At 41.3% G+C, this 22,988-nt stretch overlaps 1 protein-coding gene across 1 annotated transcript in view; it reads right to left on the bottom strand.

Moving 5' to 3' along the window:
* LOC124253695 overlaps positions 1-22,737 on the bottom strand; it is a 97,240-nt gene extending 74,503 nt beyond the window's left edge. Inside the window, exon 1 of the mRNA XM_046687509.1 lies at positions 22,156-22,737. Coding sequence (XP_046543465.1) covers positions 22,156-22,240 — 85 coding nt within the window. The 5' untranslated portion in view covers positions 22,241-22,737. The remainder of the gene's footprint in view (positions 1-22,155) is intronic.
* Positions 22,738-22,988: the final 251 nt, after the last annotated feature.

The following is a 22,988-nucleotide window of genomic DNA, read 5'->3' as shown; positions in this document are numbered from 1 at the left end:
ATGTGAAGGGCTGGTCACCTTGTCTAGCCGTAATGGTCATATCGAGACTGTTATTAGCGCCATGCCTTCTGTTTAAGTGGACATTAGCAGTGGTCATCGCGAGCTGTCGTGTGGAGAGCTGGACAGGAAGTGTGATGGCTTGGGGCAAGAAAGACCCTAAAATCAATGCAGCCAGGTGCTTCTTCAGACACTGGGCAAAGGCCACTTCGATATTACCAAAGCGTCGAAGCCACGATCCATAGAAATCATTAATCGTAAGACTGGCGTTAACTCAATTTCGTTCCCTACATGAAATCATACTGACAGTTACATCTTGTGGAATTGTGTTAGGATTTTGACGCCTTCAGCGTCCGGTCTGACGGTCAGCGAGGTCCCGAGGGATGTCACGATGTCACTTGCAGTAGGTCAAGACACTGATACATCTGTCCATGTGTCAGGATGGGGGCAGAGGTGGGATGGACTGACACTAGGGGAGAATACTAATCATGATTCTTGAAGATGAAGATGACTCGAACCGACGGAACTCCAAATTGATTCATCGATAATGGTGGTCAGTGTAGGTACAAGAACAGTGGCATTGGAAATGGGTCGGTGGGTGAGTGAGTGAGCGAGTTTGTTTGTTGTTTAACGCCGCAGTTAGCAATATTCTAGCTATGAGGCGGTCTGTAAACAATCTGGACTAGACAATCCAGTGATCAATAGCATGAGCATCGATTGGGATACGATGACATGTGTCAACCAAGTCAGCAAGCCCTATCATCCGATCCTGTAAGTCCCCTCTTACGACAAGCATGGGTCACTGAAGATCAATTCTAACCCGTATCTTTTCGGGTGAGCAAGTGGGTGTCCCAGTGAATGAGTGAGTGAGTGAGTAATCAAACAGATGAACCAGTGATTAACAATGTCAGTACAATTCGACATGTACAAAGATACACATGTAGATATTTTGGACCCCAGGATGTTACAAATCAAAGTATGAACTAACGTGGCAGACATTACAGTCACCCATTGTAATAAACAAATCTGGGGTTCTAAAGGTCTTTTCTTCCCAGGAAACGTAAGGAACCTGCACAGTGAAACTGAGGGCAAATGTCGTCTATTACTTGTTCATCATCATCCTTTAGAATTCCTACCAACAATGAGACTGCATTAATTGTTAAAATAATTTGAGATTCTTTTTAATAACACCATATTGATGAGCGAGACCACTGCGCCTATTCTGGAAACAGATCAACCAGTTCATGAAATGATAAATATTTGCAAAGTTGCAATGTGGATAATTTTGGCCATATTGAATACCTCCTCCTGGAAACGTCCCTGCCACGTTGCAAATAAGATCAGCTTCTTTTGAAAGTACACAAGCCATTTCTTTCTGTATCGGTTCATTGGGTGAGTTACAGGGCTCATGACTAGTACAGACACATCATTCTGAGTATTTGGGGAATAAGCGTCGTGTTGAACAATGCACCTGTGTCCTAAGCTGCCATTTCCCCAGGATGCATTTGGCAATGTAGTGGGTGCACAGACGGTGTTTGGAGTTCAGTTCAGTGTAAGCCAAACACGTGTCGTACAATGACTGAACTCGTGACAGTGTTTTTTCAGCTGTTCAACAAACTTAATACTCCTTCCTGGTTCGTGTTGTACACGTTGAGATGGGGTTTGACATGAACATATACCACTTTCTGTTGTAGAAGTCTGTTTCGTTATGTCCTGTGTTTCACTGGGTTGAGTGTTTCTGAACATATTTGGTAAACGTTTTGCTTGGCTTAAAGAGTTTCTCAAAATGTTTCTTAAATATTTCATTTGGCTGGATGCATCTCTGAATATGTTTCATAAATATTTCATCGTGTTGAACGTTGAATAGTCCTGGTTGTTCCTGGAATGTATATGTTCCCAGTGTTGAATGTTACAACCTGTAACCTGAATCTCATCCTTAACATTCATGAATGTCCCTTAACGATACCATGGACGTTTGCTTGTCAGAATTACAGCTCCTTCTGGCATTTAAAGACTGTTATTTACCTCAGTCGGTACAAGAGGGAAGTTTGTCAAGTCTTACCAAATCGAAGTGAATGGCATGTTGTAACATAAGATCAGCTGAAAGAACTATCCTCATAGTTTGGCAATGCTGATGCTGTAGACATAGCATCATTGAACGGTCTGGCTTTAAAGGGGTTCTGAAGAAGCCCAGTGTTAGCAGCAGTCTCAGACAGAACATCATGGAGCCTCACGACGCAGACATAGGAAGATGGATTTGGTTGGGGAGGGAGAAGGTTCAACAATGACCCGGAAGACCATCACATGGAGAGGTTCATTACAGACTGCGAGCTGACTACCACTTGTAGCTGGGTCATCTACTCAAAGGCTCCCTCTGAGCCGGTCACATCAACATCCACGACGAGGGTTAATTACACCGCTGTGCTAGGTTAGGAAATAAGTGAAATATTGGTGGCCTGTTCTGCAATTTCAATCCAACACTCTGTGTTACCGTGTAATGGTCTACTAAGAAGGACACTGCCCATTTCATTTGGTGTTTTAGTCCAATGTCTGGGGGGCCGACACCCTGTAACTCGCGCGAGAATGCGGAAGCAAAGAAAGGGATGGTGGTCGATAAAAGAGCTGGAACCAATGTTTCCAGCATAAGTGCTCGTCCACCGGTAGAAGCCATTACTCCCTGCTCGAACACAACCTGTGTTTATGGATATTCGCATGTAGAACATTTCATCAAACAACGAAAAAATCGCATATTACGAGGTCAGTATCCATTTGAACAGTATTGATTGCATGAGAACGTGGACTAGGCGGTATGGCAGGAACTGTTAAACAATTTCATTCCAAGTTGCGAACAGTGACAAAATTGGCTTTTTACACCACTTGACTCCAAATTGTTGAAACGTTTCTTCCCAACTCGTTAGCGAAATTGCTAGGCGACGAGTGCAAGGTAGCGCAATACAATACGAGCATGTCTGTATACAGGGGATTAAATTAGGTTCTGCGAGCATCGTGGATGAAGAGTTGGAGCAGGAAGAGTCTGAGATGTAAGAAAATGAATCGCCCAGGGTAGGAGGGGCAGAGGGGTCTCATTAGGGGAGGGAAGGATTCAAAAGCAGAAGGAACATGTCATGTGTAGAGCTGACTGAGAGGATGGAGTTAGATTCATTTCACATTATACCAGCCAACAACCTGGATTAGAGATCCGGCAGGAGAAATAGGTTGAAATTTCCCCACTTATTTCTCGTTATTCTTGACGACTTTTTCTTAGTGTCACGATGATGGATGGCCTCAGTAGAGATGGTTATAATACCAGAGGGAGGCTGAATCTTCTACAAGCTTGTTAAACACAAATTAAAGGCGATGTGCCGATGATCAGGCCGTTATGATGTTGTCTTTATCGATTAGTTCTGCCTGGCGAGCGAAAGGTCGTGCTCGGATTAATGGAGCTTGGGAAAGAAAGAACGTAATTTGGGTATCAGTAAAAAGAACGCAGGTAGAATACACCGGAAGGCCTTTTGAAGCAAGCCGCCAGCTTTCTCTGACTGGCATATTTACCGGCAAGACAGTTCTGCTTGGTAAATTAATTTTGAGAAAGACGAGATATAATGCTGGACGAGCCTCGATTGATTGCGACTTTATTGTATTTAGGGAGAGAATAGCTCTTTCATGGAACCTAGGTGACTCTCTATCCGCAATCGAACAGTGCCGCGTCAAAGGGTCTCGCTATGACCGGTAATGAATCCTGCCTAGAGGTTCTGGTGAGCAGACGGGGTGCTAGGAGAAATCAATTCCTGAATGGACGCGATTGTATCTCCAGGATCCGAAGAGGTCCACGCACCAAACATTCAGGTCTAGACGGTGCCACTCTGAAACTCTCAGGGCATATACCAGCCCTTTCACTAGCCAGAAATTGACCGGAGTCTATATAAAAAGTTTGTCGATTTTCTTATAAAACTTGAATCTTTTTTTTAGGATATGGACAAAGCACGTTTTCAAACCTTGATGTGTTGGTCTAGGTAAAAGAATATAGTTTCTTACACGTCTTCATCTTCTTCATATATTTTCTGTCTAAACTCGTTTAGACTGTGGATAAACATTATTCACGTAAAGGCATGGACCATGAACTTATCGTTACATAAAATCTGGTAGTTTGATCTTTGGACGAACCTAACGACCTCTATCTAAGATCTCCCACTAAGGTTCAGTAGAGGAAGAACTAATTGTATTGTATTTCCTGGTTGTAACAACTCCTGTTTATGCAGTTCTATAAATAAGCGATGTCAACATTCATGACACCGTGTTAATTCCTCTAAACAGTCTCTATTCAATGATAAATATAATGTCAATTCCAGACTGTTAATGTCATTTCCAAACTATCCCCTCAGTAAATAGATTATCCTCTTCTGAAACCTATAGCATCTCTCGGGGGGATTGTAATACCGCTATCAAATGTCATTCATCCATCTGTATTAGACAGCCACTCTGAAGAGTTAAGTACAACATAATAATCGGTTCCTGCAGTTTAGCTGTTGGCTCCGTATATAATGGTCGAAGCTGAATTGGTTCTATAGGCTGCGTCTATAGGATGATATGGAGTATTGATTACCCGACCCATGCCAAGAAATTATCCGGGATAATATTTATATGTTCAAAGAGATTTGTTTGATTTCGGGATCATATTTTTTCATTCGCATATTGACACGGTCACGCACTATGATTTCACACGCAATGCTTTGCTTAGACAGATACAAGATATTGTACTCCATTGCTTTTTGACTCTAGGAGCAAATACCTGGGCCGCTTTCACTAATTTTAAAAGCATATTGACACTAACTTTGTTCATGAACACTCAGAACATTCGGAAGACTTCAAAAAGAAATACGTCTCCATTTTTATTACGAAAACGTGCCAAATAAGATGTACACACGAAGGCCAAAGATTCGATATTTTTTTGTCTTGCGCTTTGGGATTCATTACTTGTTAAAAGCAATTTATCAAAGTTAAATAGTAACTGATCTTCTTTGTCAGGGTATCAAAGCCCGAACAGCAGTTACATCTGACGTCTCTGTCCCTTAGGCCCAACTCCAGGCACAGACTATCTCAAAGTCCAATTCCTGAAGTCAGCGGTTTGTCAAAAATTGAATACGTGTAGACCCCATCTTAATATCATCACTCTGCGAGGCTCCCCTGGGTCAATTCGCACTCTTCGACCACTAGCATTTTCTTTCGTCGAACCACTGACATAAGATTACCCTCGTTGATGTTCTCTTGTCGCCGTAAGCCCGAGGTGAGAACTGCGCCTTCGGGAGACCAGCTGCTGAGCAAACGTCATGAGATGGCGATATCTGATGGAGGACACGTTCCTCCACGGTCAATACCACATTTGGCTTGGACAAACAGTGAGAAATGAAACTGGACACAGAGACCAATGGGCGGCTATCTATAGTCGTTGATTACATTTAAAATCCTTTAGTAGCTCCCCAAGGAACATTACCGGTTAAATATTTTGTTTGCAAGGACAACTACTCTCGACTCCATTGAAACTATTATCGGAACGATCGTGTAGGCAAAACCTCATTAAAATCTATAGCTGCACAGAGCAGTTCAGCTCGGCTAGGGAGCCACGTAATTGACAAGAAGAAAAAGTCTTGGCCACACAAAGACGAAGAATAAAGTTGCTCCCTTGACATAGAAGCTGATACCCATTGTCACGGGTGACGTTGGCTGACGATCTTTCTAACAGGGCCAAGCCTAAGGACAATGCCATCTACTAGCCCATCATCAATCTTCGAAGGGTCGAAGCCACACTCCCCATTGCGCTTTCCATGGGGGGGAGCGAGGAGTTGGTAGTCTTCAACAATACATGGAAAATGGATTAATGTTATTGCGGGTTTTTGCCTCAGAATTCAAGGGCCAAGAGAATACCAAACATCAATTTGCCATGCCAGCGACTTTTGCTGTGCGCTGTAACCGAAACAATTAAGGATGCTCTTATTAGGGTCTCTGGCACTTCTACTTTAGATTTTGAAAATGTCAAATTTGTTCAATTTACTTTGTAGAGAATGCCCAAATTTCGATGCAGGCTCGTCCCTCGAGTCGCATGCATCTTGTTTCAAGTCACTTTGTTGAACAAAAAAACAGAATCTGGCTTGCTCTCGTCTGGAGATCCTTCTTGCAAAACATGAACGCATAACCCGATCTTTATCATCATCAGTCTCAATTTAGGATGTCACGCAATTACATTCATATCACAAAAATATTGAATACGGTTAGAATGACCTCCTATTAAGCAGGAAGCTCTTGAGAAAGGAGCATTGAATGGTTCTGTCAGCACTGAATACTCGAAGAACGATGAGAATCCCTCCATGATCGGTATTAATAAAATCATAACATGAATTATATCGCTACCAGCAGAGATTCAAATACATCGGCCCCTGCGAACCTATGACATTTCAATCTTGGTGAATCCAATAACACCCGGAAAAGAAATTTGGGGATATTAATGTCCCCCGAAAGTCCCACAAAACACACTGTTTAAAGTTATGGCTGAAACTAGGATCTTTTCGTTAAATGCGCCATGATTGATTACATCTGTAATGAGAAAACGAAATTTATTCCCAAGCTGTAAATCAATTACTAAAAAGTATTGAAAGTAAGCTTGAAACTGAATTCCGATTCTTGAGGTTCTAACTATAAACTCCATGTACATCAAACGTCGTTAATCAATGACCAAATCTGACCTATTCATCAGCAGGATAAAACAAAACATAAACTATGAATCGAATGATACAGTATACATAAAATAATGGTCAATTCCAATCGGCCCATCTGTGGCTGGCATTGGTTTAGACTCTTCATGTTGTTCTGAATTTGATGGATGGACAGCTACAAGAGAGTCGACTACCAGCAGGAGATTCTATGAACGGTCTAAAATGGTAATAAATCATAGCGCTGGGAACACAAGGCTATTGTACGGTAAGTGATATGCTTGTAAAATATGTTACTTATTGATTTCTAACTTACGAAGTCCGCGGAGACTGCACTAAAGGCTATGTACACACACTGGGCACGTCGAATGGCAGGGCAGGGATCATACTCCGCTTTTAAGTTGTAGTCATTGGGGCTAGCGCTTGCAACATATATGTATCGAATCCGTTGGGCTTGTATTGGACATGATGGGGGAGAGTTATATGCCAATCAATAAGTAATCAAAATGAAACACGATAAGTCAAATGGCGGTTTTTAAGATCAGGCGATTGATTATGACCCATAACTAGGAAAGATAAATTGATGATGATGGTAAAGAGAACAATTGTATCCTTTACATGATAACAGTGGACGCGGTATTGCTGCCATCAATCTGTGAGGTTGTCGGAAGGGAGAGAGGTTTGATGGCGACACTGGGGGGACCGGAGTGTTGTGGGGAATGTGTGTGTGTGTGTGTGTGTGTGTGTGTGAGAGAGAGAGAGAGAGAGAGAGAGAGAGAGAGAGAGAGAGAGACACAGAGAGGAAGAGAGAAGAAGAAGAAGGGAGAGAACGTGTTAGAGAGAATCAAAGAGGGAGGGGGAGTGTGTGTGTCACAGAGAAAGAAACAAAGAGGGAGAGAGAGTGTGTGTGTGAGAGAGAGGGAGAGGGCGTGTGTCCATGAGAGAGGATGTGTGTGAGCGAGGGTTTGTGTGAGAGAGAGAGGGTGTGAGAAAATGCGTGAGAGGGTGTGAATAGGTGGATGTGTATGTGAGTGTAAAAGAGAGAGGGAGAGAGAGTGTGTATGTGTTTTATTGGGAGGGTAGAAGAGAGAGAGAGAGAGAATGTGTGTCAGAGGGAGGGGGGTGGTGGATGCGTGTGCACGTGAGAGGGTCGGTGTGAATATGTGATGTGTGTGTGAGTGTATTAATGTGAGTGTGTGGAGGTTGGGAGGGTTGTAGCGTGAATGTTCTTGTATGTGTGTGTTTGCGTGTGTGTGTGTGTGTGTGTGTGTGTGTAAATGTTAATGCGCGTGCACATCCCCTTTCTTCAAACACCTCCTTTTATCTGCGCACTCGACCACAACCCCCAAACCCATTATTCTATTTTAAAAACCTCGATCCGCATCACCTATATCAACCCTGATAGAGATCTGCATCTAAGGAAACCATGTCAAGCATGTGTAAAATATTATGCAGGGCAACAATGATAAAGTTGTTGATTTTTATCTGGGTCTTTGTCTGGGGTTTCAAGGACGTCATCCAGTATAATCCATCAACGAGTATCGAGTAGGGGCCATTCATGGACTCTCTCCAGATGGACCAGTTCATCTCTGCCCACTACCATTACCGGGCCGATCGCTTTGAGGACTACGCTGAAAGTGTGGCAAGATGTCAGCATGTAAACTTTGGGGAAATACTTCCAAACTTTCCTTGTCCTCCAGTTTGCAATTTTCCTTAATTTAAAACACATTTTTCATTTAATTAACACTTCGTTATTCCCATGCGGTTATATTGTTTAATTGAAAGGAATCTGCTCGCCAAATATTTTCAGAAACATGCATAAAAGAGTAATAGGTTAATTCCTCAACGGAGCTTCACAACCCTTGCAAGACCGAAGGGGCTTTGATTGTCTTTGAGAGCTGAAGACATGGTAATATTTCATGGCGGATCCGTCAGAAACCGGCCAGTGTGACCGGTTGAGGATTAGAGATGATTAGACACACTCAAGAGACTTTCGGTGAATACCAGCTCACGTGCGCTAACGCCAAGCCTTTGTGGCTCTGAGGGAACTTGGCAAGACAAAAGAAGATTCCACATCCCCCCACCCTCAGCGTTCTCAAACACATCAACCTCCCCCAAACGCACCGCCTTCTCGATGCAAAGCTGAGACACACGATTAAACAGGATTTTCTGCAATATTATATTTCCTGAAATCCATATGGCAGCGAGGCTAATTACCGTCGGGATTTACCCGATATGTCAACAAAGCCGCGCCCAGAACACTGCCGTCTCGGTCGTCGTTCATGGCCTCCTAAGGTGAGCAAGCAAACGAACAACAACAAAAATTAGTTCTAATCCTGTTTTTATTCGCCCGCCATAACCCGGAACGTGTTCATAGTTAAACTACAACCAGATACGGTTTAACTAGTATCAAGTAGATGATGGTGTGATGTTTGTGCTCATAGGAAGTATTACAGGGTTCTCTGTTCAATAAGGAAATGACTACAGTTTAAACGATTATTGTAAATATTTTCAACCATTTAATCAAATTATAAGATCTTGTATATGTCTCTGTTTTAAGAATGCAAAACATCCCACGAATAAAGTAAACGTGTGTTGTTTTTTTGACAAACAAAGGTAACCTTTAAACATGTGGGAATAAATGACAACATGCAACTGACCTTTTTAGACCATCAGGAAATGCCAAACTTTAATTACTTTGTCAAATACACAAACAGTGGTAAGATGAACGAAAACGCAGATTTCTAAATGTTCAAGTTAAATTGTAAGTGTCAGGTCGTAATCCGAAATCATATTTTAACAAAATATCTAAGGTTTATGTGTACATTTCCATAAAAAAGCAAAAAGTCTGATTTCGAAGTGTTCAAATTAAATTTTAAGGATAAGGTCTGACTCAAAGATGTTTTGACAATACATTTTATGAACAGTATTATGTTTCCATATCACATATTAGAAACGCTTCATTAAAGCCAAAAACATCGGTCATATTTAACATTTCGTCCTTATAAACATTTAGCGTTGGTAATTGTCACTAACAAGCACAAACATGTCATAGACACAAACAAGCTAGGTTTCCATTCAAATTAACATTTGACAAGTTTTTCTTCCTAAAGTTCATCCAAACAAAATGTGTTGAATTATTCAGAACCTGTAAGCCCAAAATAACTTTGTCCTTTCTCGAGTAGTAAACTTAATACGAAGTACGTAAGATTATGTTTGCTAAATCCGAGGATGCAGCAGAAGACCAAAGATAGGAAGGTATTTATTAACCTGTGTGTCACTCTGTTGTATATTCAGTTGTATTCTTGTACAAAACTACAACAAAATAATCTTGTATCGTTATTGATTGCTGATTGCTCCGAGTTACAAATATTTCTGTATCGCATAGGTGTTGGATCGGGACAGACTGTGAAAAGCATCCTTGTCTTTGAAATAACGCGACGCAACCTTATCTTGCTGATGATGAGAGTGAGAGCGGGATGCAAGCGAACGCAGACACGTTGATTCCTGACTGCGAAGGTTTCAGCATGTGATCCGGGTTGAAGGCAAAAACGTCTTTCTACCAAATTCTTTAAAAAGACAAGTCAATGTCTGATGAGATGACTCCTTGCTAGCGGTGCGGTAACAAACGGTAACATAAGATATTATGTGGAACCTCGAAAACATGTGTCCATGGAGAGTGGGTGTTCCTCATTATAAGGTTCTTGTCCTGTGATGTGTGTGGGTTGGGGGTTGGGGAGTTGTGTCACCAGTGGGGGCCGGGGTGGGGTGGGTCACAAGGTTCGTCATTTGAGGGCAGGGCTGTCGTGTCACCAGCGTGTGTCGATCAAGTCACAAGGTTGGTCATTTGTGGGTAGGGTTGTCGTGTCACCAGTGTGTTTTGATCAAGTCACAAGGTTGGTCATTTGTGGGTAGGGTTGTCGTGTCACCAGTGTGTTTTGATCAAGTCACAAGGTTGGTCATTTGAGGGCAGGGCTGTCGTGTCACCAGTGTGTGTGGATCAAGTCACAAGGTTGGTCATTTGTGGGCAGGGTTGTCGTGTCACCAGTGTGTTTTGATCAAGTCACAAGGTTGGTCATTTGTGGGCAGGGTTGTCGTGTCACCAGTGTGTTTTGATCAAGTCACGAGGTTGGTCATTTGTGGGCAGGGTTATCGTGTCACCAGTGTGTTTTGATCAAGTCACAAGGTTGGTCATTTGTGGGTAGGGTTGTCGTGTCACCAGTGTGTTTTGATCAAGTCACAAGGTTGGTAATTTCTTGGTAGGGTTGTCGTGTCACCAGTGTGTTTTGATCAAGTCACAAGGTTGGTCATTTGAGGATAGGGTTGTCGTGTCACCAGTGTGTGTTTTGATCAAGTCACAAGGTTGGTCATTTGTGGGCAGGGTTGTCGTGTCACCAGTGTGTTTTGATCAAGTCACAAGGTTGGTCATTTGAGGATAGGGTTGTCGTGTCACCAGTGTGTGCGTGGATCAAGTCACAAGGTTGGTCATTTGTGGGTAGGGTTGTCGTGTCACCAGTGTGTTTTGATCAAGTCACAAGATTGGTCATTTGTGGGTAGGGTTGTCGTGTCACCAGTGTGTTTTGATCAAGTCACAAGGTTGGTCATTTGTGGGTAGGGTTGTCGTGTCACCAGTGTGTTTTGATCAAGTCACAAGGTTGGTCATTTGTGGGTAGGGTTGTCGTGTCACCAGTGTGTTTTGATCAAGTCACAAGGTTGGTCATTTGTGGGTAGGGCTGTCGTGTCACCAGTGTGTGTGGATCAAGTCACAAGGTTGGTCATTTGTGGGCAGGGTTGTCGTGTCACCAGTGTGTTTTGATCAAGTCACAAGGTTGGTCATTTGTGGGTAGGGTTGTCGTGTCACCAGTGTGTGTGGATCAAGTCACAAGGTTGGTCATTTGTGGGTAGGGTTGTCGTGTCACCAGTGTGTGTGGATCAAGTCACAAGGTTGGTCATTTGAGGATAGGGTTGTCGTGTCACCAGTGTGCGTGGATCAAGTCACAAGGTTGGTCATTTGTGGGTAGGGCTGTTGTGCCACTGACTTGTATGTCATGAGTCGGGGTGGGGTCGTATATATCGAGTAATGACCCGGGTCGTGTGTTGCGGGGTTGGTGTGAGGGTGTTGCAGTCAGCAACATACTGCGTAAACCAAGATAAATTCTCAACAACAAACAAAAGAGGTTCTTACAGATCAGGTCGAAATGGTCACAGAGGGTGTTTGTATTTACTCAGAATAAGATACCAGTTAACAAACAAACAAGTTGGTTTCTTTAACGGATCGGCGGGTGGGTTGTTGAGATGAAGTAGTATCCATGTTTCAGCATACTCCCTGATAACGGCTCAAAACAGTCAAACATGCAATTGCGTTCTTGAATATATTTTACCAACCATTAAATCAATACCATATCATTCTTTGAAACAAAAACACTATCAGTCTGTAGGGAGCAAAGTAATAGAAAGTTTAAAAGGGATTAGTACCAGAGCACTTTCTCACAATCACCATTGCAATTCGTCTATGGCATTTGAAATATGCCCACAATGCATAGCCGTATTTTCAAATATCAGTTTTCAAAGGAAATCTCAGTCTAGCGGGCAACCTTTCAGTCTGGTAGCCTTAAGTTAATAAATACAAGACTTCATTGTATAAAACTGGATTTATGAACAACTTTCATTCTGAGATACCATCTACGCTAAACTGACCTTTGTTTTTGACATAACTGTGATTATTTGTCTAGTTCAAATGTTCCAGATTGTTGAAAGACAATTCTGGGGAAATCGAGATGAAGCACGGAGGTCGTTCTGGGCACATAATATATACAAATTATACGCATTTAATTAAAAAAAAACCACTTCTCAAAGTTCTGATTTATTTTACAAAATAAAGTGAACATTATTAACATTTTTCCATACGTCATTATACCCTACAACCAAAGCCCCGAGTTCGGCGACTAATTGAGCGGAATGAGAGAAGGGTTTAATTAAACCGAAATGGAAAGCAAGCTCTTTGTAATACCCACACAAATGTCCTATTGTACTAGGACAATCCATTGAACCACCACATGGGAATAAAACGGTGAGTAAAACACGAGCCTCAAAAGATATTAAAGCTGATAAAGCAACGGTTGTTGGATTTTCAACCATAGGGTGTTTAGTGATTGAGATGGGGATGTCGCAGAATGCCGGTGCAGGCGGGGACGTCGAGCTGGGAAATAATTGGTCCCAAGAATGACATCGGGCGTCTGATGAATAAATCACGACCGCCATCCCCAGCTCCCTTTCTGAATGGATTAATGCGTGTCCCAGTTTGTATGGAGTCCCACAGAGCGGTATTAGAGGGCGGAATACTACACACTAACTTCAACCTGATTACCGCCAAACGCCTTCCGCTGCCCTGCACTATATCACTTGTCCGTCCCAACGTCCCCATATTCTCTGTAATAACACCCTACTTTACACTAATTGTTATAAAGAATCCAAAAGATATTGGGTATTCATTTAAACATATATATCTAGCTATCCATATCATTTCAAATTCAGGATAAATATTTACAAAAATTATTTAAAACATACCTATAAATTCTTCTCACGTTGATAAAGGGTGAGATATTACAATACTCACCCATAAAACGCTGAGCCATAAAACTAGTTCGTGACTGAGCCACCGTCTATACATTTTACATAAGCGAGCGTCAACCCCATCGAGAACGTGGATGTGGGGTGATCTGAAGAAATACGTTCCTCTCACTCAGTGAAATTACATCTGTCAAGGTCGCCGGATGACGCCAGACTCAACATGCTTTTTAAGATTTAAATAGTTTTACAGAGTTGTAAAAAAAAAGGAGGTATTTCGGCAAAGCCCAGCTCTCCTCGTGTGGTAACCGTTTCCAACCGCGGATTGTATTGCATGAATACATATTTAAACCGTAGCGTTATTTTAATCGTGATAATTGAACGTTGACAGGAAAACAGCGTTTTGATAAATTCTTCAACGCCATCAATATAATTCAGATATAATATCACTGTGTTTTGCTGCAACATTGCATTAATAATAATTATACCAACTAGCATTGATCCCGATTCGACTCAAATTATATTATTAATCCGAGATAATTCCCTGAAGATAATAATGGGTTTCCAATGTCGTGTATTTCTCAATGTTTTACTCACGATACATTTGCCAGAAAAAAACATTTATATTCGATGCAAAAATATAATTAACTTACGCTCTTCGCATTAAAAACTGAGCTGTTCGTGTTATCCAATTTATGTAATAGAATATTCAGAGGCCCAGATAAGCTGCGTATCCGGGTAAAATACGCATATAAACTTTCCAATTACGCATTGAAAAATAATTGTTGCGTACCAATTACGCATTGAAAATGTTAGATACGCAAAAAGTTTAAAACAAATGCGTACGGAATATATGTATAAAAATCGCTTGCGTAATGAAAAAGACATCGATTGCTATCAAGTTGTACTGTTAGTATAGGACAAGTGTTGTACTGTCAGTATAGGATGAGTGATTTTTTATGAAATCATTTCCATTATATTTAAGTTGGTTCTGATAAGGTATGACAGAAGGCAGAACATACCTGCTTAGTAAACTTACTCAATGACATAATACTTAGGTGAGTAAAATGACTGAAATACGCACATATTTGAAAGCAGTGGGTAACGGAAAATGAAATACCCACTCAACATTCATAATACCCACTCCAAAAAAAAATACAGTGGGTACAGTACCCACATGAGCTAAATCTTATCTGGAGCTCTGGAATATGTTACAATAACTACTCAGATATACCGAATGTTATACAAGAAGCACATTTTGTATATTTTCAAGTTTATGAATATAAACTCTTGACAGACATTATAACATCGCCTGATGTTATCAATTTAATCTGGTACACTCCGTGTGACTAGATCTCACAGCATGGTGCCAATGTTTCTGACAAAGTTAACACAGCAATGAAACATGTCGATAACATATGTAAATTATGAAATGCTATATGTAATTAACCTGCGACTTGATAATTACCTACAGGGTTCCATATCATATAAGCAATAAAATGGGCCGAACATGTGTCACGTAATTTAAACTCAGGTTCAGTAAATGTTGCAGACAGCGTGTCGCCATATAACAGTTACACTTCCAACAGCTAGACTAACGTCTAGTCTCCGAGAATTATATTTTTTTTAATTAAAAATTATTAATGTTGATAAAAACAAACAACATTTAAACTGAAAAGGACCTCCAGTGGGAAGGGAGATTCTTCACCAGAGACTGACAATCTAGACTTGCTTCATTCAAGGCTATATATAGTATTACAATAGGCGGAAGGGAAATATAATACGTTCAGAGACTGGGAGACTGACTAGACTAATAGTCTTCCAAATACAAGCAATTATAATACCATGACAACATCCGCCTATTGACGTCGCCTCGATACAAATTGCTATTTGGATGACATCCATCAGTAATGGATGTTTTTAAATGAGCAACGCTGAATTTTGTAACGGATTCGTGAACATACTAATGTATATTTACTTTAATAAAATCGAAAAATGCTCACTATCATAATTTGAATGAGATCACGAGTGTTTATGGGTTTGTAATGAATACAATTGCAATATGAATTTCACAAAAGTTATCTTTAACATCTGTGTACGTCTTAACTTGATGTTAATGGAAACAGAACAATGAAGCTACATGAAATAATTAAATTAGTGTTCTATCAGCGTCTGTGTCCTGGTTTGTGTCATGGTAATATGAGAAATGTCAGTTCTTATGATTATTATAATCATTATTATATCCAACTTCGTTATAATCGTGGTATATTTTAATTTTCGGGCGAACTTACCAACAATCGCCAGCAGATAGAGTTGTGGTGTAAATTCTGCTGGATTGCCATTGTGGTAGTCTGTCTCACAGTCCCTGAACCACATTATTTTCCCCACTGCCAAGCCCTCTCTGCAGTGCTAAAGCCCTTAATAAAGCAAGTCTAGATTTCCTCAGGTTCTGAATCTCTGGTCTCCCTAGGGCTCCTTTTCAATTTAAATGGGCTTGTTTGTTCCTATCAAAATTATATATATTCAGAGACTAAGCATTAGTCTACCATTGTGGTAGCAGATCGAGGTGCCGTCCCCATGGTCCCTTTGTATGGGGGAACCTTGTTTGGTTCTAAAGCCTGGGTATTCTATTGGTCGTGGTTTAATATTCCGATCTTAGAATTGTTTTCAAACTAGTTTTAAATATATGCATCTATGATATGTTACTGGTACTTTCACTGTCCTTAGATCACAGGCTCTTGAATCAATTAAATGCATTACTTTGTCTAGTCAATATATAGCTGAAATATTGCTGACGTGATTTAAACTCCCACCTCCGAAGAATTTACATTATTTCATATATATGAAACGTGAGGGAAAATGCAGGAAACATAATTATAACGGCGATATATAGATAGATATATAGATAGATAGATAGATAGATAGATAGATAGATTCTAGGACTTAATGCCGTCTATAAGTTCTCCGCAGGTCAGTGTCATGTAATCGACACTGCGGCTTAAAACAACAAAGAAATTAGAAATTCAAGTTCTCCTGAAAGGATGAAGTCGTAATTTAACATCTATAAGCCCTGTCATCCAAATGGTCGGATGCTGTGACAAGACGCATCCCTTTCACGTCAATTAAATAATCAAGAGATGGTCTGCCGGGATATAATTCCAACTTTGTCAGTGTCGACCAACAATGAGAAACATAAACTGACAAATTTATTACATTTGATGGATAGCCCCGACCAATAACCGTCCCCCAATACGACTGATATATGTGATAACAAGCATTTTGCTGAAGGGATACAGACTTAAAGCTCTCTAAAATAGCTTAACAGCGGCGCGATTGTATTTTCCCTATCTTTCAAATGTTAATATTATACATCCGTTTCTGTTCGTTGTGAGTGAGTGACTATGGTTTTACGCCGCTTTTAGCAATATTCCAGCAATATCACGGCGGGGGACACCAGAAATAGGCTTCACACATTGTACCCATGTAGGAATCGAACCCGGGTCTTCGGCGTGACGCGCGAACGCTTTAACCACAACCGCTCCCTTCTGTTCGTTGTACAAAGCGAGTATTTAATGTTGGGGTGCATGTTTGACCGTAACAACGTAATCTGTGGTCAACTCAGGGGGCATCGGTCATCACCTTTACATACACATGGTCACAACAATCAGTGTTATACTTCTTATTTGTAGCTATGATGATGATGATGGTGTTGATGATGATGATGATGATGATGATGTGTGTACGTCTATAGCGCTAAATTCCATACACCGAGTTTATGCTCAAAGCGCATACAAATTAAAGATAATAAGATAGTTTGAAAAGATGGGTTTTGAGCTGAGTTCTGAATGAAACAAATGATGGGGGGGCATGTCTTAAGTTAGAGGGCAGTTCATTCCACAATTTTGCTGACAGGACAGGAAAGGTTTTCCACCAAAAGTTGCTAACTTGAAATTTGGAACTGTAAGCCGACACTGGGCTTGTGAGCGAAGTGATCAAGCTGGTTTGTAGTGCTGGAGCAGAGTGGGCTGCTATGTATCATTGTGACAACACCATTTTTTAAAATTAATAATTCAGATATTTAACTGATGTTATGTTTTCTATGTTTTTTACGCTAACACTAATAATCTTTGTTTTCAAACGCTATTGTGTAGAACGGCAATTGTTCGATTTTGATCGACTCCAGCGCTACACTGTAGGTTAATTCCTCTTTATAGAACACAAATAAAACATTATTTTTGTTAATTCTTCATTTAGGAGAACACGATCAATTGCAGATTGGGAATCATCTCGTCATGGAACATTTGATTCGTGTTACGGTTTCTGGAGATCACCGGTTTCTGCCTACCCAAGCGCAACTAATACGCTGAACCATCTAAAACACGATATGGAACCATTTTCAGCCTAATCTATGCATCAGTAATACATAATGGCTGAATATCAAGCGTACTACAGATTTTAAATAGAAAAAAAATGTTATTTGTTTTTCAAGTGCTAGCGCCCTTTTATAACTCCACAGTGCCCTCTAGCGGAGCGGGAGTGTTAAATCTGTGAGAGGTTGCGCTATGTTTACGTCCAAGAGATGCTCGTTCGCGTGTGGGGTTTGGAAAAAATCAATATTTCATTGCGACGGGAATTATTTCATCATTAAAACAATGCAAATATCGAGTCGCTCGATAAACTATTTGTTAATGCAAATTCACAGCATTATGGCGGAGAAATTTTTCAAAACAACACGCTTAATATGTGAATAATTTAGAAATTAATGTTCTTTACAGGACTAAACAACGCTTTCAGAAATATGAAAGCGATTCACGTTTGGTCCCTAATGATTCATACAAACCTAATAAATCTGCTTAATTGATAAAAACATTTTGATGTTTTTGTATATTGCTAAGGCAAATATTTGCACTCGGGACTTCCGTCTTCGCGAGATAATTTCATTTATATTTGTCGTAATTCGTGAATAAAATATTTCAAGAAAACACGAAATTTATAATTTATGAGCGTTATCATTACGATGGAAAATGAGTTAAAAGGACGAAGACTGCGCAAAGCATTATGGGTTTCAGCACGCGACAGCAGGGCAAATCTTATAGATAAAATATATGTTATAGGTTGTATTATGGCTAGCCAAGCGTAATACAATTCACGATATTTAAAGAAATGTGATGATATTTGTTCACAGCTTATCTCAGTAGAAGAAACTCCATATGAAACGGTTTTTGATTTTTGATGAGTTATTTAATTGTCTCGACGAATATCAGCCAGTATCTTCTCGACAGATCGTGATCATGTAGACATTTCTAATTAATGCATGATTATATACTCATGCCAATAATGGTTGTCACCCCCTTAATTTTTTTTAATTGGAGAGGGGTGGGGTGTGAGGTGTGTGGGGGTTGGGGTGGGGAGGGTGACAACCATTATTGGCATGAGTATATATCGACTTCGAGAGATTGCATATATATTCCATAATGCAAACTTGTAAACCTCATATCATTGAATGCATGTTTTGACGTGCATTAAATGATATGAGGTCAAAACATGCACGTCAAAACATGCATTAATAATATATACGGTACACGTGCTGAATAACAGTTCTACAACGTAACCATTTATACTAGTGTTATTCAGCGTCAGGTTTAATTATTTAGAGACAAATGTTTCTGGATTTATTTAGAAACTGTAGGTCAAACGGTGAAAAGTGACATTTCCTTCTCAACCAGTTCAAAAAGCTCTGTAGATTTAACAATAAGCCGTGGAGCTGCGCGGAGTTGAAAAAAGCTCAGGTGTAGCGGAGTGAATAGGAGATCGATAGTCAGCGCATTAGCAGCAGCCGAGCGGGGCCCCTATTGCCGTGTAGGGAGCTTGTACGCCATAAGGACACTGTCCTCCTCTCTAATAATCTTTCTTTGACGTTATTCTCGGTTCGAGGGTATTGGGCAGGTGTTCGCTATGGCGAAGCGTTCTCTACCGCTTTGACACCTTTACTCTATGTCTCATCAGGAAAATTCGATTTGCCGAAGTGATGGTCGGTTATATCGGCTAGGTTTTGCCGAATCAATTGCTGTTAACTACCGAACGCGTGAAAAGAAAAACTGTTGACCACCACGTATCGATCGATTAGACAGGCCACACCGGGAAAGGAACGAACCCCGTACAATGCCTCTAAATTAGAAGCCGTTCGGATCGGCTACATATGCTACCGAAGTCTCGGTTTCCCCGAGGGGCGATATATCATGCCTCTATCAAGCCGCTTCATCTATCCCTAGTCAAATATCAATGAAACAAATTGTAGTGTTGAAAGTCAATTACAGCCGACAAACAGACAAGACGTGGTAGAACAGAGTTATAAGGCTTCTTCTCCCTTCTCCGCCAACAAAGACAAATCCCTCCACATTTGTCACTGTGGGCAAAGGGGCAGAGAGTGTTATTGTGATCGGATCTGTTTTTCACTACGATTCTAAACCCATTGATATCAAACACTACCAATATTCCCAGGAACGATTGAAAACCATCATTACTCAGTCCACTACTCGTGGAACGTAACTGTGAAGATATTCTAATTAACGGTTGCATAATAATGAATTGTTCTTCATGCCGCATCTCCAGGAAGCTGCTGATCATGACGCAAGATGCTGACATTTGTTCAATTGTTTACAGCTGTGTCGAACAACAGTTAACCTGGCGTTGTAAACATTACTTTGATGTCCCTGTGTGGCGTAACATAGCTCCATAATAGGCAAGAGAGAATAGGGGGGAATTTGGACGTTAATATACCTAAACACCCGCCACAATGGGGTAGTTTACAAGCATCGCGGCTTGATTCAAGTCCGAGTTGCTCTATTGAAGTTTTTAATTAGCAGGGGAACTTCCCACAGCTTGATTTATGAGGTGAATTTACAGGACAGTGGAATACCTAGCCTCCACTAACTGTCGACCCTTCAGACTCAATCACAATTGCCAGTCTTTGAAATTAGCTGCAAATTACACACACTCGAATGGTGGTAGTGTTTGGTGATTGAGTAATAGCAAACACACTGTAAGCATTCAATGCGCTGTGTTTCCCAACCGGCCAAATTCCCAATATTAGGATTAGCTTTGTATGGAAATGCCTCCTTCCTCTGTCTAACTTGACGGTTTGGGACAAGCTAAGCAATGTCCACGCAGCAGTTAATACCAAGCTTCCCGCTTCATTTAGATCGAAAACATTGGGTTTTGTTCCTATCGGAACTGCAGACAAAGGAAAATGAAAAACAGGGTTGAATTGGAAGTGTTTGCTGAGAAAACGACTTGTCTGGTTACAATAGAGGGAATCATTGGTGACCTGAATGGCTCATGAGGTTATTGGCAAACATGACCCTACGGGCAGGGTCGGCTGTGGGACAATTCAGGTTCAGCTGCTAAACGTATTGTCACAAATCATTGATCACCTGTCCAGAGTGACCAGTGCCGTTTACACTTCTGAATAGCATGGGTGTCAAATCCGATAGAAAGGTAATACCATCCTTTGTAAGTTCAGTCCGATCGTGACAACGCTGGAGTTTACTGGATGTGAACAGTGGCACATGGACATTGTCCAGCTGAGGTCAAGCCGGTTTAAACAACGCGCGGTCAGGTAAGCACACTTCACGCCTACATGAAGAACAGTGGTATCAGACAGTCTGACCACTAACCAGTTAATATCAAATATCAAAACTTCATTATAAATCAAGAACTGTGTATGTGGGCCATATCATAACATCACAACATACCGAAACCTGTTCTGGTTTACAACAAATATGATCGCTACGCGATTCCATCTTTGGTAAATGTCTCAAACTGGCATACTTGACACAAACGACCGCAAAGTGTCACCTGCTTTAACCCTGATCCGTCACCAGAGTCGAACACAAAGAAAAACGAATTTACTTTTCGACTGCAGTTAGAAGGAAGGCAAATAAAAGGCTATAGATCAATCTAGCCGAGAGTCGATCCTGTCAGCTTGCTCCAAGAAGGCCACAATATCGAATACCCATACATCATGTTCGTAACTTAGCCAAGCAACAGTTATACGATAAAGAAGCATGCTTGTCCAAATGCCGGGGTTTATACTGTAACCCGTCATTGACTAAGGATCAATGACCAATAGCTTCAATACCTCCCTTTACCAGAACCGATATAACACGGAGTACTGGGCCGAAATTCGCAGTCTTTTCAAGCCGATTATCATTCCTTTTGTCCGTCCCGTTGTGGCCTGTTTTCAAATTAGAGAGGGGAAATTCTTACTTAATTTTTCATTTCCCGTGTTAATTTGAGCTAGAAATAAAGAGCCGCATTGAGAACTGAAATCTCTAAGGGTTGGTGAATAGAGCTGTAGTGGTCAGGACGAATTACTATAGAGAGCATGACGAATGAGACTGGGAACGACACACACAGACCGAATGACACACAGTGTGGTGATACGGTGCCAGTGCTAATGGTATTTGCTCGCGTTTAGTTTACGACAGCAGTACTGGAATAGTCCAGGAACCTTGGAAAATCACCGAGCCGTGGCGAGAGCTGATTGAAAGCAGGAATCAGTTGTCCAGAGTTATAATACACGCCCCTGGGGGACTGAGATTAGCAAGATACGGGCATCATCTCAACTCTGGTCTCCTGGTCCAGAAAAAAGACCATCAGATCTGTCTCCGGACTTTAATAGTTTCAAACACTGACGAACCCATTTCCTACGATCCCATCAAACATGTCTCGATCCCGGTCTAGAGTTCCCTAAAGAATTGTTATAATCTAGTTACTACAGCCTGTCGCTGATCCACTAATAACAGGGTTCATGTCAAACAACCAAGGGTCAGTTGGTCAGAGATGAGTTGAGTATCCATTCCTGTGTTTGTATTATGGTACTTACCTAATGACAGCCACACGTTGAATGATAACAGTAAAATCCTCAGTAAGGTGTCCATTCCGACTGTTTGAAATGAGAGGGATACCATGGTCGACTTACTCCTAAGCTCTCGTCACCTTGTCACCATCACATAGAGGTTAGACATAGGCTGGACACTGCCTCCAACTCCGGTACAATACACGAGTACGATCAGGAATTATTTCTGATATGAACGGAGAAGCTCTGTTGTCATCGACAGCGTTCTGTTCGTTGAACAGCTCCAGAACATCGACACAGACGACTAATACTGGACTCCTGTTTGAGAAGCTTCTACAGAATACTGTTACTGCGTGTACATATCCATCAGTAATGGTCACTGCTTTCTAGAACGCTGAAGACACCCCCATAGCATATAGTTCGCGTCTTTCAGTACGCAGGCTAGCGACAGACTGAATAGCTGCCTGTCGAAGTGATCGCGCTGGAGCTGAACGCTACTCGCTACTGACAACGACCAATACGAAGGCTTGGGAACGGGCGTGATCGTGCATAAATTTACACGTGAGTTTACCATCAGAGCGCAACGTCAAAGCCGCTTATGAGGCACGCATAGTGAATTACATTTGATTGGAAGTCCGATATAATCGCGATCTTGGACTGTAGTGTTATCGTCAGATAATCCCTCGTCGCGCGCGATAAGACAAGCACATGGCATTTGTTGGTGTCTCTCGAGGGCGGAGCATGGCTGTGTTTGACGGGGCGTACAAAAGCGCCGACAGCAGAAGGCGGGGTGGAGATAATGATTGACAGTTCTCGACTACAGTGGGGCGGGATCTGGCAAACAACCTACACACACACCG

This window comes from Haliotis rubra, unplaced genomic scaffold (assembly GCF_003918875.1).
Source record: "Haliotis rubra isolate DU_JTF1 unplaced genomic scaffold, ASM391887v1 Scf55, whole genome shotgun sequence".
Lineage (NCBI taxonomy): Eukaryota > Metazoa > Mollusca > Gastropoda > Lepetellida > Haliotidae > Haliotis > Haliotis rubra.
The sequence above is the reverse complement of the archived record's forward strand: the minus strand, read 5'-3'. Positions and strand labels throughout refer to the sequence as shown.